The sequence below is a fragment of the Lepidochelys kempii genome, chromosome 3, assembly GCF_965140265.1.
Source record: "Lepidochelys kempii isolate rLepKem1 chromosome 3, rLepKem1.hap2, whole genome shotgun sequence".
NCBI lineage: Eukaryota > Metazoa > Chordata > Testudines > Cheloniidae > Lepidochelys > Lepidochelys kempii.
The window spans coordinates 158,433,683-158,457,048 of NC_133258.1; the positions used below are offsets into that span (position 1 = coordinate 158,433,683).

The 23,366-nt window shown below is 42.0% G+C and overlaps 1 protein-coding gene across 1 annotated transcript in view; it reads right to left on the reverse strand.

The window, feature by feature from the left end:
• The window catches only part of DNAH14 (dynein axonemal heavy chain 14), a 454,489-nt gene that overhangs the window by 61,653 nt on the left and 369,470 nt on the right, over positions 1–23,366 (reverse strand). Inside the window, 8 exon segments of the mRNA XM_073336702.1 lie at positions 3,842–4,052; positions 4,933–5,089; positions 11,868–11,971; positions 14,852–15,058; positions 17,447–17,645; positions 18,088–18,212; positions 18,264–18,533; positions 19,038–19,282. Coding sequence (XP_073192803.1) covers positions 3,842–4,052; positions 4,933–5,089; positions 11,868–11,971; positions 14,852–15,058; positions 17,447–17,645; positions 18,088–18,212; positions 18,264–18,533; positions 19,038–19,282 — 1,518 coding nt within the window.

The following is a 23,366-nucleotide window of genomic DNA, read 5'->3' on the forward strand; positions in this document are numbered from 1 at the left end:
TTTTTTCACATCCTTCTTGTAGTGTGGGGCCCAAAACTGGACACAGTACTCCAGATGAGGCCTCACCAATGTGGAATAGAGGGGAACGATCACGTCCCTCAATCTGCTGGCAATGCCCCTACGTATACATCCCCAAATGCCATTGGCCTTCTTGGCAACAAGGGCACACTGTTGACTCATATCCAGCTTCTCGTCCACTGTAACCCCTAGGTCCTTTTCTGCAGAACTGCTGCCGAGCCATTCGGTTCCTAGTCTGTAGCGGTGCATGGGATTCTTCCGTCCTAAGTGCAGGACTCTGCACTTGTCCTTGTTGAACCTCATCAGATTTCTTTTGGCCCAATCCTCTAATTTGTCTAGGGCCCTCTGTGTCCTATCCCTACCCTCCAGCGTATCTACCACTCCTCCCAGTTTAGTGTCATCTGCAAACTTGCTGAGGGTGCAATCCACACCATCCTCCAGATCATTTATGAAGATATTGAACAAAACCGGCCCGAGGACTGACCCTTGGGGCACTCCACTTGATACCGGCTGCCAAGTAGACATGGAGCCATTGATCGCTACCCGTTGAGCCCGACAATCTAGCCAGCTTTCTATCCACCTTATAGTCCATTCATCCAGCCCATACTTCTTTGACTTGCTGGCAAGAATACTGCGGGAGACCGTGTCAAAAACTTTGCTAAAGTCAAGGAACAACACGTCCACCACTTTCCCCTCATCCACAGAGCCAGTTATCTCGTCATAGAAGGCAATTAGATTAGTCAGGCATGACTTGCCCTTGGTGAATCCATGCTTTGACTGTTCCTGATCACTTTCCTCTCCTCTAATTGATTCCTTGAGGACCTGCTCCATGATTTTTCCAGGGACTGAGGTGAGGCTGACTGGCCTGTAGTTCCCAGGATTCTCCTCCTTCCCTTTTTTAAAGATGGGCACTACATTAGCATTTTTCCAGTCGTCCGGGACTTCCCTGGATCGCCATGAGTTTTCAAAGATAATGGCCAATGGCTCTGCAATCACATCCGCCAACTCCTTTAGCACTCTCGGATGCAGCACATCCAGCCCCATGGACTTGTGCTCGTCCAGCTTTTCTAAATAGTCCCGAACCACTTCTTTCTCCACAGAGGGCTGGTAACCTCCTCCCCATGCTGTGCTGCCCAGTGCAGTAGTCTGGGAGCTGACCTTGTTCGTGAAGACAGAGGCAAAAAAAGCATTGAGTACATTAGCTTTTTCCACATCCTCTGTCACTAGGTTGCCTCCATCATTCAGTAAGGGGCCCACACTTTCCTTGGCTTTCTTCTTGTTGCCAACATACCTGAAGAAACCCTTCTTGTTATCTTAAAATCTCTTGCTAGCTGCAACTCCAGGTGTGATTTGGCCTTCCTGATTTCACTCCTGCATCCCCGAGCAATATTTTTATACTCTTCCCTCGTCATTTGTCCAATCTTCCACTTCTTGTAAGCTTCTTTTTTGTGTTCAAGATCAGCAAGGATTTCACTGTTAAGCCAAGCTGGTCGCCTGCCATATTTACTATTCTTTCGACACATCAGGATGGTTTGTCCCTGTGACCTCAATAAGGATTCTTTAAAATACACCCAGCTCTCCTGGTCTCCTTTCCCCTTCATGGCCCTTTATTCTCCCAGGGGATCCTCCCCATCAGTTCCCTGAGGGAGTCAAAGTCTGCTTTTCTGAAGTCCAGGATCCATATTCTGCTGCTCTCCTTTCTTCCCTGTGTCAGAATCCTGAACTCTACCATCTCATGGTCACTGCCTCCCAGGTTCCCATCCACTTTAGCTTCCCCTACTAATTCTTCCCGGTTTGTGAGCAGCAGGTCAAGAAGAGCTCTGCCCCTAGTTGGTTCCTCCAGCACTTGCACCAGGAAATTGTCCCCTACCCTTTCCAAAAACTTCCTGGGTTGTCTGTGCACTACTGTATTGCTCTCCCAGCAGATATCAGGGTGATTGAAGTCTCCCATGAGAACCAGTGCCTGCAATCTAGTAACTTCCGTGAGTTGCCGGAAGAAAGCCTCATCCACCTCATCCCCCTGGTCTAGTGGTCTATAGCAGACTCCCACCATGACATCACCCTTGTTGCTCACACTTCTAAACTTAATCCAGAGACACTCAGGTTTTTCTGCAGTTTCATACTCGAGTTCTGAGCAGTCATACTGCTCCCTTACATACAGTGCAACTCTCCCACCTTTTCTACCCTGCCTGTCCTTCCTGAACAGTTTATATCCATCCATGATAGTACTCCAGTCATGTGAGTTATCCCACCAAGTCTCTGTTATTCCAATCACATCATAAATCCTTGACTGTGCCAGGACTTCCAGTTCTCCCTGCTTGTTTCACAGGCTTCTTGCATTTGTGTATAGGCACTTGAGATAACTCGCTGATTGTCCCTCTTTCTCAGTATGAGGCAGGACCCCTGCCCTCTCGCGCGCTCCAGCTCGTGAGGCTCTCTGGCAGTAAAAGGGCTGAGAAGCAGGCTCTTGCTTAAAAGGAGGTGGTTTTGCAATGCCTTCTCCAAGGTGCTAAGGTGTATATACTCAGGGACTGCAGGGTTGCATGAGAGTCCTGAAGGACTGTAGCAACTCATCCATTTTGTCACTGTACATGTTATTAACCTCAAAGGAGAGATCCTCCACAGTAGGAATTTCCTTGGGGAACCCAGAGAATTGAAGCCATGAAGCTTATCTCATTGCAACCAAAGTCACCATGCAACAGGAAGCTGTGTCAGCTGCATCTACTGAAGCTTGGAGGGACAATCAAGCTATCAGCTTGTCCACTCACTCAGACAATGGTCTGCAATTGTGTTTTAGGTTCCTGGAGCAGTTTAGAAACTTAGAAACTGAACTTAGAAAACTTACTATAATTAATAAAATCATATTTGGAATTGAGGTCTGATAATTCACAATGCACAACTGTAGATTAGCTGAGATAAAACTCTTCCTAGTGAAGTGGTCTAATCTTTTGGTGTTCTTGTTGGAAAGAACAGAACTAAGTTGGTGCAGTCTGCTACATTCAGTAACAGCCTGAATCTCTCTGACAGAGAGGATTTAGAAATGGAAGTAGCTAAGTACTTTTTGGGAGCTGGAACCATGAAGGAAGTTGTGGCACTCACATTCACCAGTGTATGTCTAGTAGAAAAATATTTGGATCCAGGCAGATCTTTTTTGTCCAGGACCAAGTATAGGATTGCCAAGGAGGTACAGTTTTAAATAAGCCTCCATTGCTTTTGAGTTCTTTTGGAAAAAAGACCAACAAATGGAGAATTTGTTGGTAATATACCACTCACTCAGACAAAATAGGCATCTATTATGCCTGTCATTGAAGGGTATAGCCACCTGGCATGAAACCTGGTGATTTTTGCTTAGCTGTAAGGTCAGAAGCCTGGTACCGGGTAACTAAAAGACAGAGAAAAAACTATGCAGAATAGAAATCTATCATAAACTACTATATCCACACTAAAAGCAACTATATACAAAATGATTGTATTAACAGTCACAAGTGGACAAGAGACAAATACTGTCCTCAGTTATGTCGCTCAGTCCTAGGTGGTATGAAGGAACCAAGAGTAGGTTGGCATGGCTCTCCTCTTTACGCCCTCTGGAGAGGAGAACAAGGGTACTCAGGTTGTATGAACTGCCCAACAGATATTGCTGGCCAAGAGTAGAATATATAAACACTCGAAGAAGAAGAAAACTTTTTCCAGTTCCTCTTCTGAGACCTCATTCATACCTCTTGTGTTAAAAAGATTGATATTTGCATTTATATTGATTGCTTCTGATTTGGCTGGGTTAAGTTTATAACTTAATTTATATTTTGAATATAAATAAAACACTTACGAATCAACAATAGTACAAAGCCTGGGCATAAATGATGCAGCAAGATGGCAGTTTTGGAGGAAAACCCATTGTCCTCTCAACAGCTGTGCTTTATGTATCAAATCTTCAGCTTTGCTTCCCTGACCACGTCCCAAAGAAACCATTTTCACATGCTGTGTGCTTCCTTTTATTTCCTGTGCAAGGCGCAGAAGGTGAGCTGCTGGGTCTATTCCTGTGTAACAACATGGAATTGATTTATTTATGCGGCTACCACAGCTGAAAATTATCTTTAGAGTTACATATTTGAAAATATGTCATCTTGAATTACCTCACTTGTAAGAATAGTACTCTGTGTTATTACTTTTGTAATATTATACATTTCATTATAAGGGAATCATGGGGTGAGGAAAAATGGGTAATGTTATATTATCAGAAGAAAGCACTGAGACACTGATCAATAAGAATGATGGTTTGATTGTATTAGTTCAAGTATTTCTAAAAATGGTAACTATCACAGCAAATGATACTGAACAGCAGAAGTACTGCTTATCAGAAAAATGCTACTGTGGTTCAACCAATGTTTTTGGTTAAGTTATTTATTTAGTGTTATTTTAAATATTGCACAGATAATATAGGGCCAGAGCACTCACTCCCATGGAAAAACCACGAGAGGCAGTCTAGAAGGAGAAAAACTCTGCCCATGGATTTTTGGGGAATCCATTTAAAGCCAGGCCTTGTAACTCTGTGTTGCCTCACCACTCTCCTTAGCTCTGGTGACGAGGAGCAGGGCTTTCCCCTACCAGCAGCTACCTTGGAACTGGGTCTTAAAGGGGAATTTGAAGATTGGAGCAGAGTTCCAAGGCCAGATGTACTGGTGGATTGATGTGGAGCATCCCTCACAACCCTCCTTTTTCCTGTGATTTTTGTCTAGTCCCAGTTTCACACTTTGCTGTTCAGTTTAACAGAAGACAAGGGTAACATGAATGCAAAAGTTGGTAACACTCTAGGAAGCAGGAGAAACCTACTGAACATAAAAGCTAAACTAGAATCTGAAATGTAATGCTTCATAAACCAGGTTTTATGTGCCCCTTCTTAGTTTATAAGTATCTCACCATGAGAATGAATAAATATTAATGGAGTGCTGGCATTGGAGTCTTCATACACTTCTTTCAAGTTAATCCCTCCAGTCTGAAGATATCTGGCTCCTAATTTCTCAATAACAAACTTTCGTATTGCACTATTTAAACTTTCTGGTCTGAGAATTTTAATCTAACAATGAAAGATGAGAGAACAAATTCATCAAGTCATTTAAATTAATATTAGCATAATAATCACGCCTGTGATAAAAATAAAGTCAGGTTGTTTTGTACTATACAGTTCTAAAAGATTCCAAAATCTCAACATTTGTGTTTTACTTAACCAATATTAAAACCACGAGGTCGTTGTATACCTCTCACTTTACATGAATCAAAAGACATCTACATGGGAAAGTAAAGTACTTATCAAGTAATATGGGAAGAAGTGCAATAAAATCAGGACTAGAAGCTAAAAAGAAGGCGAAAGAAATGTTATTTATCCCATGGTAACTGTGGTTCTTTGAGATGTGTTTTCCACACGGATTCTATTCAAGTTGTGCATGTGTCCCATGTGTGAGATCAGATTCGTTTGGATAGCAGTGTCCCTTGGGGTTGTACCTGTACCCTGAGAACTTGCAACCACCACAGCTGAGGGCATAAAGGACAGCATAGCCTCAACAGCCACTCAGTTCCTTTGCCAACAAGATTCACAAGAGAACAGGACTCTGATTATCTGGGATGGAGGGTGGCTTGCAGAGTGCTGGAACAATTTGTGTAGTGGGGTTGCTGAGAGCCACTAAATATAGACAGAAACACACTTGATAACCTCTCTGTGGACATAGGTTGCCTTCTAACTTTTTCTGGGAAAGCCATAAAGGGTCTGGGGGAAGAATGTTGGGAATCATTAAGAAAGGGATGGATAATAAAACAGAAAATATCATATTGCCGCTATACAAATCCATGGTACACCCACATCTTGAATACTGCGTGCAGATGTGGTCGCCCCCATCTCGAAAAAGATATATTGGAACTGGAAAAGGTTCAGAAAAGGGGAACAAAAACTATTAGGGGTCTGGACCGGCATCTGTATGAGGAGAGAGATTAATAAGACTGGGACTTTTCAGTTTGGAAAAGAGACGACTATGGGGGGATATGATTGAGGTCTATAAAACCATGACTGGTGTGGAGAAAGTAAATAAGGAAGTGTTATTTACTCCATCTCATAACACAAGAACTTGGGGTCACCAAATGAAATTAATAGGCAGCAGGTTCAAAACAAACAGAAGAAAGTATTTCTTCACACAATGCACAGTCAACCTGTGGAACTCTTTGCCAGAGGACATTTTGAAGGCCAAGACTATAACAGGGTTAAAAAAAGAACTAGATAAATTCATAGAGGATAGGTCCATCAATGGCTACTAGTCAGGATGGGCAGGGATGGTGTCCCTAGCCTCTGTTTGTCAGAAGCTGGGAATGGGCGACAGGGAATGGATCACTTGATGATTACCCGTTCCATTCATTCCCTCTGAGGCACCTGGAATTGGCCACTGTCGGAAGACAGGATACTGGGCTAGATGGACCTTTGGTCTGACCCAGTATGGACATTCGTTTGTTCTTTTGTTCTAGTCTGGAGTTCTTTGTGAAAGTGAGGAAAGGGGATTTATCACAGCCCTTAAAAGAATCTCAATGGCAGAGCATATTACATCATGTTAAAAATGCCTCTGTGGATCTCAGGCTATGTTTGATACAACAAAAGGCTATATTCAAAATATACTGGATGCCAAAGAGGTTGCACAAGATAAAGGCCTTAACTTCTGATGCGTGTGCTTTATAACAAAGAAAAAGGAACCCTGATATATGTGCTATGGGACTATCCAAAGGTCAGGCAGCTCTGGAAAAAGGTGAACTCAAGAGTTAAAACAGTGCTCGACCTCAGCAGCCAAACCTCATCCTAAAATTATATCTTAGGTTATTTACCTGCTAAACTGGGTTTAAATCTGACACAAAGACTGGTTTGTGAGGGCTGCACTTATCATCAAGCCCATGAGTTTACATAAATGGAAGAGTAGGCTTATTTCCAGCACTGAGCAGTATTTGGACCTGTCTGAGTTAGCAGCCAAAGAAAGAATAGCTTATCACAGTAGACAGAAATGATATTAATTCAAAGAAATCTGGACCCCATTTCTAAATACATTTGAGAAAGCTCAAAGAATGCCAGACCTCTAATTCCACCTAACTCCTCCTCTTTATTCCTCTCACTCCAGTCCCCTCCTTCCCTCCTCTGCCTATTCATGTACTTCTATTTTATTAATTACCCCTATCCTAACATGTAATGTCTATGTAGCATGGCTTGGTTTTGTATTGTCTGGTTTTGCAGCTTTAGTAAGTTGTAATTCCATAAATCTGTTGCAAATCCCGTGAAGCGTGCAGTATTCAGAAACATATAAAAGCTATAAGTCATTTATCTTTTTTTACATTTCATTGTCTGTTTCTTTATGAAAATAAATAGAAAAATTAATCACAAAAAAGTGGATTAACTGCTTCCTCAAGCAATGAACAAGACACCATTGAGGGAGAGGGTGTTATTGGTCTGGGGAGTTGTCATCTACGTTCTCAATGTCCTCATCTTCCAGAATCTGATGTTGCAGTACATGAGGAACTGGAGGAGATTGAATCTGCTTCTTCAGAGAGGGAGACTTCAATCTAGTCACAGTAGAACTGGGCTTTGTAGCATAAAGGTTTATATCCCACAGAGATCAGTAAGGCCATGGCTGATAGGTTGTTAGGCATATTGTGGTGGAGGGCACAGGAGGGTACAAAGATGGATATTCTTTGTGGGTCCCTGCCCTCTGTCCTTCTTGATTTCCAGTGGTCTGGGAAGTGGTGGGGAGTGAAGATGAACCAGTGAGAAAAAAACAGTTACATACCTGAACAGTAGCTGTGTTCTTCAAGATGTGCTGTGCACATATACATTCCTTTGCAGGTATATGGGTGCCCAACATACTTGAGTCCGTGATTTTTGCCAGAAGTACCGCTCGGCAGCACATGCAACCCTGCTCTCCTCTTGTGCCAAGCCAAGGGAATAAAAGGGGTGTATCTATTGCCTCCCTCTCTGGTCCTTTGCACTGCTATGTATCTAGTGTCTGAAGTAGCAGGGAAGGAGGGAAGATTGTGGAATATATATGTGCCCAACACATCTTGAAAAACAACAGTTACTGTACAGGTAGGAACTTTTTTCTCTCCGAGTGATTGTGTACATGTACATTCCACTGCAGATCATCAGTTCCCTTACAGATGCTAGGACTTAGGATCATCTGAACAGATACTGTAACACCAACTTCCAAAGTTTGCATTGTTATGAGAGGCTTGAGTGATAGCATAATGTCTGGAAAAGGTATACAGAGACAACCCCATTGCTGCTTTGCAGATATCTGTTATTGGGATGTTACTCAGAAAAGCTGATTAAATGGACTAAGCTCTGGTAGTGTGAGATGTTATTCTCAGTGGAGGAGAGAACTGAGCAATATCATAGTAGAGTTTAATGTAGTCAGAAATCTAACATGAAATTCTCTGAGCTGACATGGGTTGGCCCTTGATTCTGTTGGCATAGGCTACAAAAAGCTTGAAAGAGCTCTGAAGGACCTAGTGTGGTCTAAATAGAATGCCAGAACACTGGAACATCTACAGTGTGGAATCTTTCAACTCTGAAAGTGTGGGGTTTTGGGAAAAACACTGGAAGATGGACAGTTTGATTCAGGTGGAAAGTTGACACTATTTTTGGCAAACTTTGGGTGTAGATAAGGCTATGTCTACACTTATGGCAGTGTGTAGAATACAGACACTGCATGGTTCCCTAGCACACGTGTAAATAGCAGTGTAAATGGTGAGGCACTGCTTAGCTGAGTAAAGCCACCTGAGAACCTCATGGCTCTCTACATGCCCAAGAAGTGCATCCCATGTCTATGTCCTGCTGTAGCTCCAGCAGCAGGGAAAGGCTCTGGGTAGGGGGAGGCAGTGGGGAAAGGCTCTGCAGTGGGGAGTCTTTTACTGCAGCGGGGAAAGGCTCTGGTAGGGGGAAGTTTTCCCCACTGCAGCCTTTCCCTGCTGCCAGAACCCTTTTTTGCTGTATGTAGCTACACTCCACAGTATGGACACAGCCTGCTTTTCACTGCATCTTTCTAGAAGACCTTGAAAAGAGGGTCAGCTAGGAGAGCTTGAAGTTCTGAAACTCTCCTTGTGAGGTGATTGCCAACAAAAACACAGTCTTTATAGATAACAGAGATAGTGAAGTTGTTGCCAGAAGATCAAAGGGGGGGACCCATTAGCCTGTAAAGAATTAGGTTAAGATCCCTTCATGTTATTGAATCAGACCTGGGAAGGAAGACATTGACTAGATCTGGAAACCAAAGAGTAAGAGAAAATAGAAAACCCACTTACTGGTGGGTATACTGCAGATATGGTGAACAGAACATGGTGTACTGCAGATATGGCGAAGTGAACAGAACTGTTTGAAAGGCCAGATGATTTCAGATGCAGTAGGCAGTCTAGTATATGTCTAACCTCTGTGTGATGGAGCAGTAACTGCTGAGATTGCAGTCAGATCAAAAACCTCTTCCACTTTCTGTGTATGTGGCTCTAGTAGATTCTTTTCTGATGCTCACCAAGCTGTCTCGGGCACACTCTCTTGTGAGTATGCAACCAGAGATCATCCATGCAATGAGGTGGAGAGATTGGTGGCTGGAAGACGAAACTTGCCCTGGTTCTGAGAGAGGAGATCCTTGACTCAGGGCAAGGTTATCAGTGACTTGATGGAGAGCTGATGTAGGTGTGTGAACCAATACTGCTTGGCCAAGCCAATGCCACTAGGATTAATGTTGCCTTGTGCCTTTTCAGTTTCTGGAGTACTTTTGGGATGAGAAGAACTGGAGGGAATGCAAATAGGAGATGAGTGGACTAGAGGAGAAGGAAGGCATCTGTAATGGAACTGGGGCTATGGCTCACCGTGGAGCAAATTCTCTTGCAATTGTTGTTCAGGTTAGCCAGAAATAAATTTATCATCAGATGCTTCCTTCCACTAGTAGAAGACCTGGAGAAGAATACCCTTCCTCATTGGGCACTTATGCTGGTCTATGAAATTCTTTTGAAGGAAATCCACAATTGTGTTCCTTACCCCTGGAAGGTGAACAGATTTCAGAGATGCCTTGTTTCTTACAGTGGAATGTATATGTACACAATCCTTCGAAGGAGGCCATCTATGCTCTGGAGAAGGAATAGGCCTCCTCAATAAATGGAGAGGTTCTGTCTGGGATAGCTAGTCTAAACAGCACCCTGAGCTATGGTAGTCATGAGGGCTCCCAGTGTACAGGCACAGCCCCAATGGACACTGCTATTCTAAAAGAATCTGATCTCACATGCATGGGGCACATATGCACCTAGAGTGGAATCTGTGTGGACAATCACTCTCAGAAGAATCCTAAATACAAAGAAAGTTCTATGAAAGTCTTGATAAAAAAGGAAGCAGCTTAAGCCTTGGAAAAAGAGATAACTGACTATTGAAGGAAAGGGGCATAACCGCTTTAATAAGTGTGTTTGGGAGAGAGTAAGTGAACAACAGATTGGATGATTGGTTCTTGTGTGCATGGGTGTGTGTGTATGTGTATATTGACATGGGTATAAGAGGGAGGCAGTGTGTTTGTGTGTGAGAGACAGGAGTATTGCTGCAGGATTTAAAATCAGGCAAATGGGATATGTTAGCAGGAGTGTTGTAAGCAAGACACAAGAAGTGATTCTTCTGCTCTACTCCATGCTGATTAGGACCACATTTCAGGGAAGATGTGGACAAATTGGAGAAAGTCCAGAGAAGAGCAACAACATTTATTAAAGATCTAGAAAACATGACCTATGAGGGAAGATTGAAAAAATTGGGTTTGCTTAGTCTGGAGAAGAGAAGACTGAGAGGGGACATGATAAGAGTTTTCAAGTACATAACAAGTTGTTACAAGCAGGAGGGAGAAAAATTGTTCTCCTTAACCTGTGAGAATACGACAAGAAGCAATGGGCTTAAATTGCAGCAAGGGAGATTTAGGTTGACCATTAGGAAAAACGTCATAATTGTCAGGATGGTTAAGCACTGGAATAAATTGTCTTGGAGGTTATGAAATCTCCATCATTGGAGATTTTTAAGAGGAGGATAAAAAAAAAAAACCTGTCAGTAGGATCTAGATAATACTTAGTCCTGCCATGAGTGCAGGGGACTGGACTAGATGACCTCTTGAGGTCCTTTCCAGTCCTACGATTCTATGAAATCTGTAAAATTAATAAAACTGGGAATTGGAGAGAGGGCCAGATTAATCAATGTGCACTCATTTCACTTGCACAGGACCATCATCTTAGGGGGCTGCTAACAACCGGGAAAAACAAAAAAACAAAAGAAACTGTGCAGCACTGTGACCCTGTGTGCTGGGTCACAATGCCGCTCACTCAGATTTGGCCTGGCTGCCCTCCTGTCAGATGGAGGGATGGCCATACCAAACCTGAGCAGTACTGCAACCCTGTGCACCAGATTGCAACACCTCTCACTCAAGTTTGGTGTGGCTATCTCTCTGTCATGACAGAGAAGTGGCTGAACCAAACCTTTGTACTTGTGGTATGGTGCAAAGCAACCTGAATGCAGATGAGAATTTGGATCTCCTTATAATTCTTTTTATTTCACAAAATGAACAGTAATGTATTTATTCAGAAAAAAACATGATTTAATTGCATTATAAATAGCTTTCTGTGAAACCTGCCCCCTTTATTTTCTTATAGGAGTTTTGCCAAACTTATTTTATGTGTCTTCAACATTACATCATTGACAAATATTTTGGAATTTAGGAGCTATAAAGTCCTCTCAAATCTATATCTAACTAAGTGGTCAACAGTGTCTAAAACTTTTGGTAAAAGAATATTCCTTCATCGTTTTCTTTTCTTACCAATATAATTCTTTGAAATGAAGAAAGATTCTCCCAATGAAAGTCTACCACGGCACTATCAAGCCCAATTCTTTCTTTCAGTGCATCTGATTGCAGGTCTGTATCTGTTATAGAACCATAAAACCAGAGTTACAAATATACAACAGAAATAAAAAAGACTAGCACTTAGCTGCCTAACTATATTTTCCAGTTAGTACCTCACCAAAAGTAGCCATTGATCAAAGACTTTAGATGGCTTTTTGTTTACTTTGTAAAAGCTAAACATAAGATTTTTGTCAATTGAATCAGTTTCAAGAATGACATCATCTGAATAATACTGTAACAAATCCCTAGCCCTCTAGGACTCTACAGTTGTAGAGAATGTAGACATCCTGCTCCAAAAGCACAAACCCCTACCATTTCAGCTAAAGGAGAATCTCAATAGCTATTAGCAGTACAGGGCCTATGACACTAGAGCAGTTCAGATTCTATCCAGTGGAGGGCAGTGGTATACATGTACAGCAACCAGTTCATTACAGTACATAGCATTATATGCAGCCAACTTTACACAGTAAGCCTTCAGGTCTGTTGATATGAACACAATCACAAAAGTGTATCTGGGATGATTTACAGAGTTGTGTGAAAGTTTTACCAATATAGTTATTCTGGTATAGCCCCCCATGTGGACCCAATTATACAGGTATAAAGATGCCATACATCAGTATAGCTTATTCCTCTTCCCGTACAGGAATAGCTCTATCAGGATAGAGTGCCTTTATAGTGGTATAATTGTGTACCTTCTGATGTGGGGTGGGAGGTGGTTATCACAGAATCATGGACCTTGAGAGGTCATCTAGTCCAGGCTCCTGTGCTGAGGCACGATCATTCCTGCCAGGTGTTTGTCTCACCGGTTCTTAAAAACCTCTCATGATGGGAATTCTGCAGCCTCTCTTGGAAGCCTATTTTATGCTTAATTATCCTGATAGCTAGGAAGATTTTTCTAATATCTAACCTAAATGTTCCTTGATGCAGATTAAGCCAATTACTTCTTGTCCTACTTTCAGTGGACATGGGGGACAATTGATCACAGTCCTTCCTATAACAATCTTTAGCATATTTACAAATTGTTATCAGGTGCCCTCCTCAGTCATCCTTTCTCAAGACTACACATGCCTAGTTTTTTTAAACCTTTCCTCATAGGTCAGGATTTCTAAACTTTTATAGTTTTTTTTTGCTTTCTTCTGAACTCTCTCCAATTTATTCACATCTTTCCTAGATGCCCAGAACTGGATACAATGCTCCAATTGAGGCCTCACCAGTGTTAAGAAGAGTGGGAGAATTACCTCCCAGGTCATACATAGGACACGCCTATTAATAAATCCCAAAATGATATTAGCCTTTTTTGCAACTGGATCACATTGTTGGCTTATATTCAATGTGTGATGCACTATAACCCCCACACCCTGTTCAGCAGTACTACTGCCTCTTCAGTTACTCCCTATTTTGTAGTTGTGCATTTGATTTTTTTTCTTCCTAAGTGTAGTACTTTGCACCTGTCTTTCTTGACTGTCATCTTGTTGAGTTCAGACAAATTCTCCAATTTGTCAAGGTCATTTTGCATTCTAATCCTGCCCTCCAACTGTTTGCTACTCCCCCCGCTTGGTGTCATCTGCATATTTTATAAGCATACGCTCCACTTGATTAACCAAATCATTAATGAAAATATTGAATAGTATCAGACCCAGGATAGACCCCTTCAGAGCCCCACAAGATACATCTTTCTAATTTGACAATGAACCATTGATAACTACTCTTTGAGAATATTCTTTCAACCAGTTTTGACTCACCTTATAAATAATGTCATCTAGACAACATTTCTTTAGTTTGCTTATGAGAATGTCATGTGGAACTGTGTCAAAAGCCTTAGTAAAATAAAGATATATCATGTCTACAGCTTCCCTCCCATCCACTAGGCCAGTGGTCCCCAACTGTGGGACACGCCCACTAGAATGTTTGGGGGGAAGCGGTGGGGCCCAGGCCAGCTCCCACAGGGAGTAGGGAGGGAGTGCCACACAGCCCTGCTCTGCCCCCAGCTCTGCCGCAGCCCTGGCTCTGGCTCTGCTCCCAGCCCCAGCCCCTGACTGTGGCCCAGCTGCAGCTTCTGCTCCCGCCCTCAGACCCACCCCCAGCCTCGGCCTTCAGCCACAGCTTCTCATAGCCCTGGCCCTAGCCCTGTGCCCAGCCTCAGGCCCTGGCTGCAGCTTCATTCCTGGCTGAGACTTTGTTCCCAGCCCCAGCCCCACCCCCACCTAAAGCCCTAGCCTTTGCCCCCTTACTCCTGTCAATGTCTGTCCCCCCCCGCGGAGCTGTGGCCCCACTCCTGGCCCCGGCTTGCAGGGGCGCAGACGGGGTAAGGGTGGGGCATGACTGTTTGGGGACCACTGTACTAGGCCAATAACCCTGTCAAAGGTTGTACCACTAACTAAATTGGTAGAATCAAAGTGGTACAATTTGTGTGTGTAAACAAGCCTGAAGTATCTTCCTGAATCAGAGCCTTATAAATGTTACTTTCCTGGTTTATAAAGTCATCATAAACCTCTTGATTGACATACAGCTTTACTACGCGGTAGAGGTGACTAACAAATCTATATGCAGTGTTGTTGTAGCTAAGTCAGTACTAGGATATTAGAGAGACAGACAAGTTCAGTGAGGTAATATCTTTTATTAGACCAACTTCTGTTGGTGAAAGAGACGAGCTTTCGAGCTTATACAGAGCTTTTCTTCAGGTCTGGGAGCTCTTTGTAAGATTGAAAGCTCCTCTCTCTCATCAACAGAAGTTGGTCCAACAAAAGATATTACCTCACCCACCTTGTTTCTCTAATATCCTGGTACTGACAGCTACAACACTGTATATAGATTTACTAGGCACAGTTGAGGATACATGACTCCTTACCCAAGATTATTTAAAGTTTTAAACAAAATAAAGTAAAATTATGAGCTTGTACCTTGTTGTGATGATGTTGGCTTGTAACGTGTGCTAAGTAAATAATATAAGTTACCACTGCTTAGGAAAGAACTCCACTGTTGGGAATTTGATGCAAGGGAGTCACACAAGAGATTGAAAGGTTGCATGTGAGTGCTTATGTACTGACATTCCTTCCACATAGATTCAGTAATCCAGAGATGAGGAGTTTTATTAAACATATATGAACCTAAGGAACAAGAATTATAGGATTAGAACACATTCATCCTTTGCTTCTTAGATTTTCATCCACATGTCATACAAGTAAAATTAATTGATGCAAAAAAAGTAACTATGGTCTGTTCACTTAAGTTTGATCATGAACTGATAATATAAAGGAGATTGTAGAAAGATCACTCTTTATGCTTTTTGGATGTTAAAACAGCATTGTTACATTACTATTACACTATTTTACCAACGTTAATGCTGTTTAATTCGAATGAGAGGTTATTTACTCTGTGCAGTATCTGGAGTTCTTTGAGATGTGTTCCCCTATGGGCGCTCCATTTCAGGTGCAGATGCACCGCATTTGCCTTTGATTGGAGATTTTTGGTAGCAGTGTCCATTCGGCCCATGGATCTGTTCCAGATATCCCTGAGCCCAATACTAAAGATACATAGAGCTGTGCAGGTGAATTACTCTCTGTTCCTACTCTACCACAAAGTTCTGCAAAAGGAAATGCTGAGGCAGAGGGTAAGGAGGCTGGGGAGTGGAGCACCTATAGAAAGACGCATCCCAAAGAACTCCTTTTACTGCACAAAGTAACCTCTCCTTCTTCTCTGAGTAGTGTCTCTATGGGTACTCCACTTCAGGTGACTTCTGAGCAGTATCCCTGAAAAGAGGAGGGAGCTTCAGAGTTAAGTCTAATACTGAAGGACAGAACTGCACAGCCAGCTGCAGCATCTGAGCTAGAGGCATGAACCAAAGCACAGTGTTTAGAAAAAATATGCAGTGAAGTCCAAGTTGTAGCTTTTCAAATTTCAACAACTGGAACATCTTTGAGTAATGCCACAGAAGTAAACTGAGACTTTGTAGAATGAGCTAGCATCCTAGAAGGAGATTAGATGTTGATAGATTTGTAACATGAAATAAATCATCCAGAGGTCCACTTTGAGAGTCTTGGATAGAAACAGTCTTGGAGACTCTCTAAATAGATTTGTTCTGTCTAGACAGAAAGGTAATACCCTTCTGATATCCAAGGTATGGAAGGTAGCTTCCTCCCTGGTCTGATGTGGCTTTTGGAGAACAACTGGGAGATGAATGACATGATTAATATTAAATTCAGAAGACACTTGAGATGGAAATTTGGGATGTAGTCATAACAAAACTTTTCCCTTGAAACACTTTGTAAAGGGAGACTCTGCCATTAATGCCCTCATTTCTCTGTTCCTTGGAGGCACAAGTGTCAGCCACCAAGAATGCTGTTTCAATGCATAGGTGAAATAAAGAGCATGTAGCTAATGGCTCAAAAGAAACATCTCATAAGGGAATTGAGGAAAAAGTTCAAATCCCATACTGTGGTGGGTTCTTTAATCTGTGGAAAGAGACTCATCACTGACTAAGAGAGCTTCCCGGCATGAGGGAAAACATTTAAAACCTGAGGATCCTGGTATATAAAAAAATGCCAATATATATAAGAACCCTTGAAGTGGGGAAAAATAAAGGGAGAAAACAACAAACAACAGAACCACAAAAACTAAATACTATGAACTAGATGAAACTAAAGAAACAAAAGAATAACTATACTTAACTATTGAAATGGGCATGCTCAACGCTCTGTCTCAGGCTGAAGGGCAACTGAGAAGGAACTGAAGACAGTTTGTCCACACAGCTCTACAGATATCTTCATACCTTGGTATGAGGATGTCTGGAGTGCATGCTCAGGCCGAATGGGCACTACTACTGAAGATCTCTGATCAAAGGCATATGGGGCACATGTGCACCAGAAGTGGAGAACCCATAGGAACACTACTCAAAGAAGAAATGTTGTTACAATGGCACTGTGTCATGCAGTTCAGACCCAAATTTTAGGTTTTATATTAAACATAACAATAAAAGGCTTATATTTTACAAAAATCCTGTTAATTAAATATTTTCATGGTTTATAAAAATGCAAGTATGTTTTTTGTATTTAAATACTTTCCTGAAATATTTGCAATCTATCACACAACAGAATTATCATAGTGCATGAGAATCAGAAAGTGAAATTGGATATAAGCAGATTAGTCAAGATTTACAGTCAAACCCAGTTCAAGAAGGAAAAACAAACAACAACAATAACAGGCTTTCTATTGAACATTTGATGAGATTTTTCAAACTTTTCAGTTCTACTGTTATAAGGGCCAAATTCTATTCTCAGTTATATGATGTAAAACCAGAGAAACTCCAGTGATTTCACTGTAACAGAGTAGAAGTATTATTAACAGCAGAGGCAAGAAAGACATTTAAATATATATGTTTATTACCTCATCTGTGTTTCTTTAAAGGTATCTAATTCTGCTCTTAGTTACACTCATGAGGCCCCTTTAATTTCAGTGGGGTTGTATAAGTATAACTGAAGGATAGGAGCTTTATTTACCATAATTTTCAAACTCTGATTGTGTATCCATAATATTTGCCAACATGCTGGAGTAGAGGAAGAAGTTCCACTCATTCTCAGGTAGGAATCCAAGTTCGTCTTGGGCTTGATTTTCACCGCAGTTATTCTGCATGATCTTAGTGCAGAGCAGGAAAGAGAAGCAGAGCTGGTTTTCAGTGAAGAGGGCAGAAGAAACTGTCTGTAGAGGGGGAAAGGTGTGTGTCAATACTAATAGTGTAATATACTTAGAAAACACACAAAGGAGATATTTAAAGCAACATCTACTCTACAAACTAGGGCTGTGATTCTCCTGCTTGAATACTGCTAGTATAAATATAAATAGCAGTGTGGCCACAGTAGCACTGGTAGAGGCAATGGAGGCACAGCTGAACCATGCTGAGTACATATGAGTACATACAGAGGAGGCCATACTCAGCACAACTGAGCCGTGCTTCTGCTGCGGCTTCCCAAGTTATTGTGGGTACACTGCTGTTTATACTCACGCTAGCAGTATGCGTCCACAAGCAAGAGAATCACACCCATAGCTCATAGTGTAGACATAACTTCAGACACAAAGCTTCTTATAGTAATTAAGAAGATTCATGTGTAAGTAACTGTATTGTATTTTGGTGACACCTCACCTTATAAACATTATTCGTCAACATGTCAATTATATCTTTAAGATGCCTGTTAAAGCTGTCTGTCTCATTCTCACATTCTTCCCAGTGCTCTTGGGTGGAATGCTTTCTTCTCTGCCGGCTAAGGGCTCGTACTGTTCCACATACAGAAGAAGTTGAATCTGACAGAGAATTTTGACTTTGCAGTTTATTCACAGAATCCATAGATTCTACAAAGATTTTATGGAACCACTCTAATGAAAACTGGTACATATAGTTTATCTTAATAAGATCTGCCACTACAAAGTAGAGCACAGCACCTCGAGTTGCAATAGGGAGATAGCTTTTACGTGTTTTTTCAATTGTGGCCTCTGTTTTTGCTGATGCTTCAACACGCTCAAAAATCTCTTTTGAAGTAACTTTTGTTCTTTTTAAGTTGTCAATGAGGTCCTGGTCATCTAATATGTGTCCTAAAATGTAAAAAAGGTTTTATTCAAATTGAAAATTTGTGAGCTAGAATGCAGCAGACAAATTAACACATTTTTAAAAAATAAGCCATGCTGTATTTTATGGAGATTACTTCATAAAGTGTATTTGTATTAATAAAGTTAGTTTAAAAAAACCCCAAAAAACAAAAACAAAGTTTCACACAAAACCTAACTGATGTTAGTATTGTACTTCACATTATTTGCTTTTATATGGAATTTATTGTCTTGCTGTATAATTTATATTTATCTTCATACTTTACATAAATTGTAATGAAAATAAATTCACAGAAATAAAGTTACCTGATAATTTCACACACAAGAATTAATAGAAGAAACTGAAGCAGAAGTTTATTGTTTGCAAGGCACATTAAGAAATTATCCATGTTCACTATCACATTACTGTATAGCATATTAAGCAATTTTGTTCTATACTTTCCTCAAACAGATGCACAGTGTTTCCTCAATTTCTGTAACATTGTTGCTTACCTTCTGTTTTCTGGAGCAGTTTAAGTGACTTTTGTTCCAGCTCTCGGAGTGTGATTTGGTCAGCAGAGATACTCTGCAATAATTTACAACGTTGTTGCTCTAATTTGGGTGTTTCATGAATTACTACAGTGGACAACAGTTGGTCCTGCAAACCTTGGAATGTTACAGTGAAGTTGATCATTGTGACCACATTACAAACTGCAGGGAGAAAATGGGGGTTGGCTTTTTGCGTCGTTATGTATAATCTGAAACCACAAAGCATTTTAAGTGTTAAGGGAATAAGTAGTAATGCATATATCAACATATCTTACTCATACATTTTCTTTTAATTTGAACTTCAGGTTAGGCATGAAGCACATTGGCAAGTTGAGGTGAGAGAAGGCAGTGCTTTCTTTGACCACGCTTTACATGTTCTGTGAATGAAAATCTATCTAAAGAAGTATATTATGAGGGCATCCATCACAACAGGATTTGAGTATCAAATGTTTCTTGTCTAGCGCTTTTAATCTGGCATCTTTCAGCAACACTAAGAACACTTTAAAAATAAATTGGGTATTGGGTTAGACCCTTGCAGAACCAAAAGGGGTGGAGTGAGGTGAGGTGAGGGGGCAGAAAAGATGGCTACACACCACTTTTATGTCCTCTTGATCTTGTCTGGGAGTTGGTTTGACTCCCACTACAAGTCAGAACGGCCTCAGGGTTGCTCTATTTTTTTTCTCCAGAAAATCAGCTATTTCTCTTCTCCTGCCCTAGCCCCAGCTTTATCCCTGTTAAATAGGGGTAGGAATGGGAGGTGTCCCACAGCCAGGACTGAGGTAAATGGAAAAGGTATCCAGATTGTCAGGTACTCCCCAATGAGGAGTCAGCCACCATAAAGCTGTTTTACTCCACCCCATGGCAGACTGGGGCATGAACTGTAGATACCACACGAGCAACCTGTCCCTGTGTGACCCTACCCCCTGATTAAGGACACTACACATTCAGATAAACTGAATCCCAAAGGGGTGACCAAAAGACCTCCTAAGAGACTGACCACATTTGTCTTTTTCTTTCACTCTGACTCTGTCTCTTGCAGGGGAAGGAGATGAAAAAGTACCTTTTTGTTTGTAGAAATCCCATGTGTGCCTCAAACGGGGAAGACTGTGTAAGCAGTACAAATTGTGGACTGGTGAGGATGCAGGGGGTCCCACACCCACAACACCAAGTCTCACTATTCCTCTGATGTCATCAAATATCTGTGAATCCTACTGGAAAAGTTTCCTCTTCTTGTTCTGGGCCACATAAAGGCTGACAATTTACTACTGCTGTAAGTTATTCCATTAGCTCAAGGTGCAGAAGTCTATGCAGTGGATTTAAAGGGTCAAAACTCATTGATAACTCATGTGGGCCTGCTCTAGGGACGGAATACAGGTTGTGTAGTGAAGGATGCTGCTGTCTGTGTGACCTCTGCCCCATTTGCTGCAGTAATAGGAAGTTGCGTGGTGAATGACCTTATGGATTTCAGGAAGAGAAAGGATGGTCTTATGGTTAAGACAGTTGAATGCTGTCCCTGCTCCTGCTACAGAATTCCTATATTATGCTAATCATTTCACTTAAATGAAACTTTTCACAGGTGACCACTAACTGGGTGTTCTTCACTTTATGGGTGCCTGACTTGAGAGCTTATGGTCAAATCTGTAGAAGTGCAGAGCACTCACAGCTGCCACTGAAGTCAAAGAAATCTGTGCTTTGAACATATAAAATGCTATATTAAATTAAGGTCGCCTGTTGATAGCTTGTGCCCTTTCCAGAATATTGAGTTCAGCAAAACTAAAACTTCTGAAAACACAGAAATATAGAATTATGGTAAATGCCCTCGCAAACTTAACTCTGCCCTCACTGGAACTAGCAATAGCTACTAGCAGTTATCTGAATGCACTCCAGCTGCATTCGCTGTGTTAGGTGTAACTGTACTGAATAGAGGTGGAATAAGTTGGAGCAACTTGAAAGAGCTGTGATTGTGATATGAGGAGATCTGGTTCTGAGTCCCCCTCCATTTGTGTTATCAAAGGAAAGAGATGCATGTGTACCTTGATAGTCCAGTCTGCATCATTTCAGTACAGAATTGTGTAGTCTGTCTCATTAGAGAGTACTGGGGTCTTCTTACCATGGGTACTGTCATAGTGAGGGGGATATGAGAGAAGTCTGGATTTCATGATGCGCAGGAGAAAGTATAAGTTTAGGTGGTGACCTGTGTGTAAGTGTGAAGGGGCTGTAAAAGGGTATAAAGTGATTGTTAAATTTTACAAGTATGGTATTCTGTTGGGGGAGTAGGCTCATAGTTTGAACATAGGGAAGCGCAGTTTGCTCCTGTCCATTACAATGCAAAGACAGAGTGCAAATATGTGAGTTATGGATCTTGTGGGGGTCTCACTCAAAGAGGGCAGAGTTAAGGTTGTGTGGGTGTTTATCTTAATTCTGTATTCCTGGTTTTCAAAAATTTGAGTTTTGCTGAACTCAGTGTTGTGGAAGGGCACAAGCTATCACCAGGCAACCTTAACTCTGCCTTACTGGAGTTTTTTTGCCATTTAGCTTCCTAGTTCTTTTTTAAACAGAAAAAGAGAAATGTTGGTTTGTAGGAGTTAGTGCAGCGGTTCTCAAACTGTGGGCTGGGACCACAAAGTGGGTCTCAACCCCGTTTTAATGGGGTCACCAGGCTTAGACTTGCTGGGGCCCAAAGCCTGAGCTCCACTGCCTGGGGTCAAAGCTGAAGCCGGAGGGCTTCAGCCCTGGGTGGCGGGCTCAGGCTTCAATCCCCGCCTCTGGGATCGTGTAGTAATTTTTGTTGTCAGAAGGGGGTCATGGTGCAATGAAGTTTGAGAACCCCTGAGTTAGTGCTCATTTAGGCATTTGTAGTTCTCACTTAGGTTTGCAGTTGATATGTTTCTGTGGCTAGGTAATAAAAGATATAGGATAGATATATGGAGACAATACCGGCATAACTATATCATTGTAGCTATGCTGGCATAACTGCATATTGTAGATGCAGCCTGCATTGATGGAAGGGATTTTTCTGTTGGTATAGGGACACCACCTCCCCTAACAAAGTTAGCCATGTTGACAAAAGCATTCTTCCATCAACACAGCTGTATCTACACCGGGTGTTAGGCCAGCATAGCTATGTTGGGGTGTGTTTTTTCACACCGCTGATCAATGTAGCTATGTCAACCTCACTTTTAAGTACAGATCAATTCCTAGCTTCTATACAGTGCTTTTCAGCAGTAGAACTTTACATCATTAACCCCATTTTACATGTGGAAACTGAGGTACAGAAAGTTGAAGTGACTTGCCCAGCAGGCCAGTGGCTGAGCCAGGAATAGTCCCCCAGACAAGTGGTTTTTCCACTAGACGACATGATTGGTACATAATTCCTAAGTGCTCCTCCCCCATCCTAACATTTTATTAGAGAGGAATGGGGATAATGGTCATGCTTTGAAATTTTGCCAGTGTGTATTTGCTAACAGAGCTGATGAGAAAAATCTCACCCATATCTATGTGCTAAACCCTCAATAGTTTTATTACTTGGTTGTTACAGTAGCTTCAAGCGTGAGAGAGAAATCTGGTATGTCTCTATCCTTCTCCATCTCTTGATCCCCCACCATTCCCTGGAACATATAGCCCTCTGCCAACATTTCCAGTTCCCCCTCTCCTTCCCATCCCATTCAGCCATTAATTAGCACGGCAGAAGCCATTAACATGTAAGAAGTTGCTCCTTGCTGACTCCTGCCCTGTGCTGCTGACTAAAAATATCACAGGCAGCACTTTACTGGAGGGCCCCACACTACCTTGCTTATGAAGCCACAGATGCACACTCAACTAGCACCTCACTTCCATTGCCCACCTGCAGATGGGACTCCTGCACCTACTTCAGTCAGGCTTCCCCAGCCATGCCTCAGGTCCACCCAGTCTGCCCCTTCTCCAAACTGAGCCCATCTCCCATACACTTTCACCAGCTCCACCCACACATATCAGTGATGTGTAACTTAACTATTCATTTTCTGGATTTCAGATGTTTAAATCTGTTACCTTCAGTTCCTCCTCCCCCCCCGACCTCCCATGGAGGAGCCAGTCAAGAAGCTCAAACAGACCAAGAGGAGCAGTGTTCCCCAGATCACACAGCAGGTAAGGAGAGGGGTTCAGACCCCTGCACAGGGGCAGGGCTCCTCCAGATCCTATCACTTATACGGAAGGAGAGAATTCAGGGCAGAAAGTCTCCCCCAACCTCATTCTCCAATTCTCTTTTTCCCCTCCCATTCCCTCTAATCCTTACCCTCTCTCCCTTACCTGAGC